Raw genomic sequence first — 9,502 nt, 5'->3', positions numbered from 1 at the left:
TCTACACAAGCCTGTTTATTTCTGTACAAAACCACATTTCTATTTTACACAAAAGGCACCCCACCCTCTCTCCTCATGCCAGCACCCTAATCCTGGGAGCATCCAGGAAGGGTGCTGAATGAGGCCCCACCCACTTGGCCCTGGCTTCTGTCTGCCCTGGCTGGGCCAGCCAGAGCTCCACTCTAGAGAAAATAAATAAGGAGGCTCAGGCAGAATCTGTGCTAGTCCAGCCAGACTCTCCCAGCCCAGTGGCCAAGCAGTGGGGCCCTTGGGTGAGCAGGACCTGGAGCATCAGTCTTCAAATCATGTAGATGTGTGGAGACCCCCACCCTGGAGGCCTGAGCTGCCGGGGTTACAAGTAGGTATCTTCACTCTCCTGGGATGTCAGGCTCTCCTGGGAGCAGTGGTGGGCTAAGTCCTGGGGTGCTGAGTCCTGGGGGGCTGAGTCCTTGGGGGCTGGGTTCTGAGAAGCCAGGTCCTTTGAGGGCACATCCTGTGAGAGACATGCATCTCCTGCAGCCGTCACTACTGCGGCTTGGTTGGGGGACAGGGACTTGTCCAGTTGCCCACTTGCTTTTGTCTGCTTCCGCTGCTCCTTCTGGACCTGCTTGGAAGGCTTGGGCTTGGCTTTGGAGCCAGGGAGGGGTGCATCTGGGGGTAGGCGGATGGACGGTGAAGGTTGCAGGGCAGGCCGGGGGCCGGGCTCTGCATCTAGGATGGCCTTGGCACCATGCAGCCTGGGTGGGGAGCGACACTGCAGCTCACCCCGTGTCTCCTGCCAGCGCCGTAGCTGGATGAGATGCTCACGCTCAATCTGGCGCTCTGTCACAGGCAACTCTACCACCTGCAGGGGCAGTGAGGGGCAGGTGGGCACCAAGAAGAAGGACCATCACCAGTTGTTTCAGCCTGGACCCCTGCTCTCCCTTCAGCATCTCCCAGCTCTCATTGATAACAGCTGAACCCAGCAAAGATGAGAATCTGGTCCCAAGCTGTGGTCACAAGTCCCAGAGCTGAGTGCCAGGGACATGAAACCCACTGCCTCTGAGGAAAAAGCTGCTCACAACACACAAGTCAATTTGCCTTTCTTACTGGGCAAGAGAAATAAGGCTCAGGACAACACCCATTCTTGGCCCACATGCCCTGCCCCCCAACTGCCTAGGGCACCCTGGCCTCCTGGGCTAATTCCAGCTGTGCCACTTTTTGGCTGGTGACTGGGGGAGTCACTTTATGATCCTGCCTCTGTGAGCCTCCATTTCCTCATGCGTAAAATAGGGATAATGGCACAGTCTTCAGCAGCTGTTGGTAAAGCAAGTACAAAAATGGGCTGTTGCTTTCTATTTCTTCCCCACGCAATGGCATCAGCCCTATCCCCTGGCCTCCAGCCATAGAAGCTGGCCACTCATGTATCACTTCATTGTAGCCTGAGAGAGTGGTATCCACAAAGGAAAAAAAAAAAAAAAGGAAAAATAAAGCCCAGGCCATAAATGTGGGACCAGGAAAGAAGAGGTTACAGGTTGCAGCTCCTCTTCATTCCCCGGTGGCTTGGATAAGGAAGGTCCTACAAACCAAGGCCTCTCTGTGCCCCACCCGGACAGGAAGGTGAGGTCCATCTGCCCTGTTCAGGGCTGCTTAGCAGTGGGCCCAGCATGGGTAGCCCATCCTTGTGAGCAGAACCCTACCAAATCCTCCTCCCTCCCAGTCGCCACAAGGGGCAGGTGTGGGCCGAACCTCCTGAACCAGGAAGGCTTCCTGCATAATCTTGGGACTGAGGCTCCGCAGTTGCTCGATGGTCTCGTACTGGCCCTGGCAGGCTTTGAGCTTCTCTGGGGAGCCCAGTGCGTGCTTCAGTAGCACCAACCCCACCCGGAAGATGATCTTGACTCCTGCATGGGAAGCAGATGGTGTGCAAGGAGGCCTCTACCAGGGCTCTGAAATTCCCCCCAGGCCAGCCTGGTTACCCTCACAGAAGAACATGTCCCAGACACGCAGCACAGAGCTCCAGGGCAGGGTGCGGGCAAAGGCGCACATGAACCACTCTGTCATGTAGAGCAGCGGGTCAATCTTCTGACGGCTTAGGTGCTTGTGGGCCACAGGTGAAACCTTCTGCAGCAATGAGAAGAGGATCTCGCCGTCCAGCTGGATCGCCTCCTGGGGGGACATCAAGGCCATGGGGCCATGACCAAAGCCGCAGTGAGCAAACTAGACAGCTGGTCCCCTCATGGAACTTATAGTGAAAAGGGACTAGGAGAGGGGATAACAGTGCTGAGTGCCCTGAACATGGCAGGAACAGGAATGCTCAACAAGTACCTGACAGAGGGTTCTCCCTGCTCAGGCCAAGGAAAGCTCCACACAAGCTGAAAGCTGAGAAAGGAGGAGTTTTGAAGGGAATGGAGCTTCAGGCAGAGGTTTATTCCTACACCACCACAGAAGAGGCAGGAAGAAATTTGTGCTCTGGAGGAATTTCAGTCCTGCCAAATGGCCCAAGTGGTTGGAGGGAGAGATGTAGGCAAGTGTAGCACCTATGACACCAGGGTCTGGGAGACCAGACTCTAGGACTTCAGCCTGAAATGACTGTAGAAAGAAGAGCCTAGAGGCATCCAGCTGGGGTCAGGTCCCAGGCCAGCAAAGTACTCACCAATTTCTCACTGTAGTAGCCAGGCAGATACTTCTCACAGATCTGTACCAGACACCAGAAGGCTTGCTATGGGCGAGAAAAACATCAGGCCTTGCTACTGGGGTTGGTCCCTTTGCCCACCCATGTGTCCAAGGCCTGATGGTACCTCAGCAGGCATGTGCATGAGTAGAACAGCAGCAATAGGCGCCTGGGCTTGGCAGTAGCCCTCCTCAGGTCGGTACAGCGTGTAGGCCTTTAGCACACGGAACAGGTCCTGCTGGCTGTGGAGAAGTCAGGCAGGACAGCCATGACAGATTGATTCTGCCATCCACTGCCCCACCTGTAACCACTGGACTGGACCTCCTTCAGAATTTGCACTTTCCTGGAAAGGGGCGGTAACCTACTTGTGGTCACCAAGGGGCTGGCCTCCCACTGTAGCATATGGATTCTCACCTGACTAAGAAGGAAGGTGGGAAGAGATTCCCCCATGACAGGTGAGGAAAGGGGAAGGACTGGGACAGGTTGCCAGAGAGGTACAGAGTAAGGTATCAGGCTGGAGGCTGGAGCCCCTCACTGGCAGCTCCACTGGCAGCTTTGTCCCAGTCAGTCCCTTCCTGCATACCCTCTTCCTACCCAATCCTCACTATCCCTTTTTTACAACAAAAACCTGTTTGCAGAAGACCAGAGTGGGCAAGCTCTAGCAGTCTGGGAAATAAATGATGAAAGCTGCCCAGAGGAGATGCTAAGAACTCTATCAAACATAAATCAAAGAAGGGAAATACTGGGCTGGGGATGTGGCTCAAGCGGTAGTGCGCTCACCTGGCATGAGCGGGGCGCTGAGTTTGATCCTCAGCACCACAAAAATATAAAATAAAGATGTTGTGTCTATCGAAAACTAAAAAAAAAATAAATATTAAAAAAAATCCTCTCTCTAAAAAAGAAGGGAAATACTGACAGAATTTGGGATACTGGGATACCTGGTTTCTGGGCCCCCAAGGATACCTCCAATCTCATTGCACCCACTCTGCCCATTGAGGGACAGGCCCTAGAGCCCCTCTTCCAGCCTATAGTCCTGCTCACCCATGACCTCCACGGGACACAAACATCTCATGGAAAGGGAACTGTCTGTGAAGGTCACGCTCAATCACATCAAGCCATTTAGGGTCCCCGGGAGACATGTCCAGCTCCTAGAAACAAAGACAAAGGCACATATAAGGGGCTAGGAAGAGTGGAGGGGAGCATTCCTGGCAGAATTGGCTGGTCCCAGGAATAATATTTAATGCTCCTTTTTTTGAATTTCATGTCAGTTATAAGGATGAGTATTTGTCAAAGCTCACTGAACAGCACACTCAAGATCTATACATTTTTCCCTATATAAAGTTATGCTTCAATATTTAGAAAAGAAAGAAAAATAAATATGAAGGAAACTAAAAGGGCTGAGCAGGGAAGCTGAGCCAAGTACAAGCTGCAGCATCGGGGAAGGTGCTGGGAAGGAAAGGAGGTTTCAGCAAATATCCTAAGAAGGCACCACCAGGTGACCTCATACAAGTCCCTCCCCTTTCATGCCCTTAATAGGGGTGTCCAGTATTAAACTAAAGAATTTAGGATGCCTGAAATTTGACCATAGAGTAAGGACTGAAAGGAAAGGTGAAAGAGTACGGAAGGCTGAGGGAGAGGAAGGGTTGGGGTTTCCACAGTGAAGGAAGGTGTGTTATCCTCTGCAGCCCCACAAACACTCAAGACAGGGCCTGTGTGTGTGTGCTGTGTATTCCTAGCAAAATTCAGTTTTTCTTTTTTTTCAGAAGGGGAGAAGATCCCCACAAATTCTCCTGGTGGTTCCCAAGAGGTATAGGGACCTAAAAACCCCTAAAATTAGTTCCTAGAATGTGTTCATCTGGTACCTCAGCAGCCCAAGGTACCTACCTAACCCCACTCAGGCTGATGAAAAGGTAAAAGAGATAGCTGCAATCACTCTTGGGAGAAGGGGTGTGCTGGGAATCAAAGCCAGGCAGGGGCCACCCACAGAGAAGCCAGAATTGCCATCACTGGGCCTGGGAACTCCTTGAGCCTCCACAGTGCTGGTACCATCATGAGGTGAAACCAGAGAAGAAAAACAGGTAAAAAAAGAACAGGAAAGTCCTCCTTGTCCAAGAAAGACACAAGAAATAGCAAGTGCAGGAAAAAATGGAGTAGCCAAGTCCTATAGAATCTGTCCTGACTGTTGAGATGGAACCAGCTATCTAGAGCACTCTGTTAACTGGAAGACCCAGTAATACCACAGCCCACTCCCTAGACTCCTGCCATGGCTCATGCATGTGAGGCATTGGAGAGAGCTTCCCATTCCTGTCTGTTTCCTTTGGGTCATTTAAAGGAAAAGTCCTTCCTAGCAAACCAAAAATCTGCTAGCAAACCAATCTCTGGGCTCCCAAGTCTACTTCAGGGACCCACTGCTCAGATTCAGAGCATCAAGAAGGCCTTTTCTCGGGGTTGGGGTTGTGGCTCAGTGGTAGAGCGCTTGCCTGGCATGTATGAGGCACTGGGTTTGATCCTCAGCACCACACAAAAATAAATAAAGGTTGTGTCCATCTATAACTAAAAAATATTTAGGTCTTTTCTCAACTTAAAATCAGCATACTACAGTAATGCATCCATGTCAATTTTTTTATTTGAATTCATTTTATTCTTTTTTATGGGCAGTTTACTCTCCATTTTCTCTTCCTCTCTGCACCAGTTAGCTATTACAACAATAATGCTGCATTAACAAGCCATCCCAAGCTCATCAGTTTAAAACAACAATCATTTCTTCTTATTCACAAACCTGAGTTTGGTCAAACTAAAAGCATTTTATAGCTGTAGGCTACTCAACAGGTGTTGGCACCAAGCTGCAAGTCAGTCCAGTCTCGTCTGCATGTCTTCCATGTTTCTGATACCTGTGGGTCCTCACGGGCATGTTATGCTCATGGTGATAGCAGAAGTGCAGAAGAGCAAGTCAGATTGCACGAACACATTTCAAATCTCTATTCATTTCTTGTCTGCCAGTATTGCATTGGATAATTAAAGTCAAACATTCAAACTCAGCATCAAAGTAGCAGAATCTCCTATATTTCATCCACAAAGGTATGAAAACAAAGCATATATTTGGCAATTATCTAATTGGCTATATTCTCCATAACCAAATCTTCTCCAAATAGTTGGCATCTACTAATTGATAAGTTCAATATTCATTTATAAAATAAGAATAGTAATAATAATGTTTGCCTCATAGGATTACTTAGGATTGCTTAAAATGAGATGTCATGTCAATTTTTATATCAGCTCAATTCACAATAGCTAAACTATGGAACCAAATTAGGTGTACTTCAATAGATGAATGGATAAGGAAAATGTGGTATATATATTCAATAGAATATTACTCAGCTTTAAAGAAGAATGAAATCATGGCATTTGCCAGTAAATGGATCGAGTTGGAGAATATCATGCTAGTGAAATAAGCCAATCCCAAAAAGCCAAAGGCCGAATGTTTTCTCTAATATACAGATGCTAATTCACAATAAGGTGGGGTGGGGTGCACCAGAGAAGAATAGCATTACCTTAGATTAGGTAGAGGGAAGTGAAGGGAGGGGAGAGGATATGGGGATAGGAAAGATAGTAGAACGAAACAGACATTATTACTTTATGTATATATATGACTGCATAACCAATATGATTCTACAATATGTACACTCAGAAAAATGAGAAATTATATCTCATCTATGTATTATATATCAAAGTGCATAAGTGCATTTTACTTCTCATGTATAACTAATTAAAACAAATTAAAAATCACCTCAAAAAAAAAAGGCCTTTTCTCAGTAAATCAACTTCCTTGCACAAGCAACCTTGCAAATGTCACAGCGGGTAGCCAGTTCCTCTTTGGACATACCACTCTACATATATGTACAGAACTCTGCTCTGCTACACCCACTGAGGACCTGCTGAACTGTGCAACCAGGATGCTGGCCAGGCCCCCATGTTCTTGGTTCTCGGGCCTGTGCTCTGGCAGCCAGACATTGCTATGGACTTGGGGCAGGGCTCTCATCCCTGAGTTCCCCACCCTGCCCAGAAAGTAGCCCCTTGCAATGGAGATGTAGACACTGGGAAGAAGACACTGGAGTTGAAAGGCCACTCTAGTGTGGCCTGGTATTGGTGCTCTATGGGAATAGCCAATTTCCTTGATTCAGTTTCCCCCAGCAGATGTCCCACCAGTACCTCTTTCCCTGGGGCCAAGTGCTGCCATTTAATAGCTCTCAGCCTTTTCAGGGCAACAACAGAAACTCTGCCCTGCTGTGCTCCTATCCTCCTTTTTCAGAGAGCAGGTCTAGCCAGACAGGAGTGTTCACCGAAGCATGAAGGATGTCAACAAAGAACTAGTGGCTGACAGTTCTGTCTCACTGCCTGTCATTAGTTCCAGTGGCCTGGGAGAAACCCTGATGCCTGGGATGAGATCTGGCAGGTAAGCTGGGGCGATTCTGGGGAAGCCAACTGCCTCCTCCCAGTTCCCCAGGGGAGTAGGTTGGAGGAACTGCTCAGGTCAGTGAATGGAGGGGTAGTGTACTCTGGCCAGTCACTGAGTTGGGAGCAGCAAGAAAGGGGTAGGGCAGAGGGAAGCATGGATACAGTGGGCACCGTCTCTGGCCACAGAGTAACCTCTCACTCCTGAAGGGAATTTAGAATTGCTACCTTCAGGGATGATGACCCCTTCAGGCAGCATGTCTGGTCTGGTTTGGAGGTAGGAGGAAGAGAAGAGGATGAAAGGTCAGGCAGTGTCAAGGGTCTTGTGGTCCTGCTAGGCAAGCCCCATAGAGGCCCAGAGCACAGGCCCCAAACAGGGAAATGCTCTGATTATCCCTCCTGATGACTAAGAACTGGGAGGTAGCTCAATAAGTGCCCCAAAACAAACCTGAGTAATTGTGAAGACAAAGAGCTGGAGTTGGGGGTTTGGCAAATCTATCCATCCCATTAAGGTCTATTCAAGGCTACACCCTCAGATGAAAAGAGCCTCCAGGAGTCATGGTTTCCCAAGACTGGGCCAAAACAGTCTGCTAGTCCTGTGTTGTCAAGCACAAGACTGGAGGTTCTGTCTGTTGCCCCCATCTCTGGCCCTCGGCTGAGGTCCAGGTTAGCATATGGGGAATTGCTGCCACGGGAGGACGCCCAGCCCAGAAACATGGAAGGAAGGGTGGGGTGAAGGAAGGAAGGCAAACTCACATCAAACTTTCCAGGGTTCTGCTGCAGTTTCACCTTGCCTCCTGACAGGTATTGCCAAGCACGGCCCCGCAGAGAAGGTGGGATGCCTTTCTGACACCGCAGGCGGATCTGAAAATCAAAAAGACAGCTGTGACCATGCATCCATCCTGGCAGCTCCTTGAGCCAGGCTCATCTTTCAGGGCTTGGTGGACCCTCACTCAGTATATCAGCAAGTGCAGAAAAGCAGGGTGGGGTAGAGGGGAGGACTTTCCTACTGTTACTATAATACAGATTCTACAGTGGGAACAGGGGGATTGAAATTAGACATGCTACCACCAGGTGATGGCAGAGTGCACATCTCCTGGTCCAGTGACAAAACAGGCATTCATTCCTGGGCTGGGGATGTGGCTCCTGTAGAGCGCTTGCCTAGCATGCAAGAGGCTCTGGGATCAATCCCCAGCACTGCAAAAAAAAAAAATAATAATAATAATAATAAAATAAAATAAAAAGGTATTCCTGAGGTCTGTCACAGAATTCTGGTTGCCCATAACTACAATCTCCCACAGGGAACCGGTTCCAGAACCCCCATGGACACCAGATTCTTCTGGTATTCAAGTCCTCCATATAAAAAGGAGAATATATAAAGTACCCTATATAAAGGGAGTATATAACCTATGCACATCCTCCCATATACTTTAAATCATCTCTAGATCATTTATAATACCTAGTGCAATGTAAATACTAAGTAAATAGTATATTGTATTGTTCAGGAAATAGAGTCTACATATTCAGTATGTAGACTAACCATATTTTCCATTTGTGGTTGGCTGAATCTACTGGTGTGAATCTACAAATACTAAGGGCTTACTGTACTTCTGAATCAAAATGGAACCATACAAGTTGAGTTACCCCATAGTTTGTCACCAGAGAGGGATCTGCACCACACAAGACACAGTTGCAGCCATAGGAAAGGCTGCTCACAAGATGAACCAGAATACACCCAAAGGTGTGGTCCAAACACTTTCATGGAGGGTGTTGGTTTAAGCAGCTGTACAGTAGGACACAGTCAGCCTGGAGAACTCTCAGCAGAACTCAAAAGGAAGGCCCTCTCATTGTTTTGGTCAGGAATTCCCTCTCTTCTCTACTTGACCCTGAGCTCCGGAGAGGACCTTGACAGTGACAAGGAGAGAGGCAGCTGGCTGGGAGTAAATTCTGATTGCAGCCCTTACTATGAGATGTTGGCATGAGACTGGGGTACATCCTCAGCCCCATACACTAAGCAGTCTGGCCTGAGATAAAGGAGCTGAGTACACAGGGCATGAGAGTAGCTGATGTAGGTCTGAGTCTTGTACTGGCCTTGGGCCAATCATTTCTTACCAACTTTAAGATCTGAATGATGTCACCTACCACTTCAGACTTGCTGAAAGGATTCCACTAGAAGGGGGCAAATGTGCTCAGTGTGGGGCTTGACGCACAATCTGTGTTCAATAAGTAATGGCTTCTTCTCGACCCTCCATCACAGAAGGATATTTAACACAGAAGCTCTGGGGCCTTAGCTCACACCTAACTTTCCCTCACCTGGAAAACCCCTCAAACAGTCCCGCTAGAAACTCTCAGAAGAGGGAGAACATAAGACCTGGCCTTCCTGATGATCAGCACAAA

General features: G+C 48.6%; 1 protein-coding gene across 1 annotated transcript in view; it reads right to left on the bottom strand.

The window, feature by feature from the left end:
* The window catches only part of TBC1D10A (TBC1 domain family member 10A), a 33,072-nt gene continuing 23,570 nt past the window's right edge, over window positions 1–9,502 (bottom strand). Inside the window, exons 3-9 of the mRNA XM_081286138.1 lie at window positions 7,862–7,969; window positions 3,695–3,801; window positions 2,781–2,895; window positions 2,636–2,701; window positions 1,959–2,148; window positions 1,729–1,883; window positions 1–844 (exon numbers count right to left, since the gene is read on the bottom strand). Of these exons, the coding sequence (XP_081142264.1) occupies window positions 353–844; window positions 1,729–1,883; window positions 1,959–2,148; window positions 2,636–2,701; window positions 2,781–2,895; window positions 3,695–3,801; window positions 7,862–7,969 (1,233 nt within the window). The 3' untranslated portion in view covers window positions 1–352. The remainder of the gene's footprint in view (window positions 845–1,728; window positions 1,884–1,958; window positions 2,149–2,635; window positions 2,702–2,780; window positions 2,896–3,694; window positions 3,802–7,861; window positions 7,970–9,502) is intronic.

This window comes from Spermophilus citellus, assembly GCF_964194105.1.
Source record: "Spermophilus citellus genome assembly, chromosome: 3".
Classification (NCBI taxonomy): Eukaryota; Metazoa; Chordata; class Mammalia; order Rodentia; family Sciuridae; genus Spermophilus; species Spermophilus citellus.
This window is presented reverse-complemented; position numbering and strand designations above follow the sequence as displayed.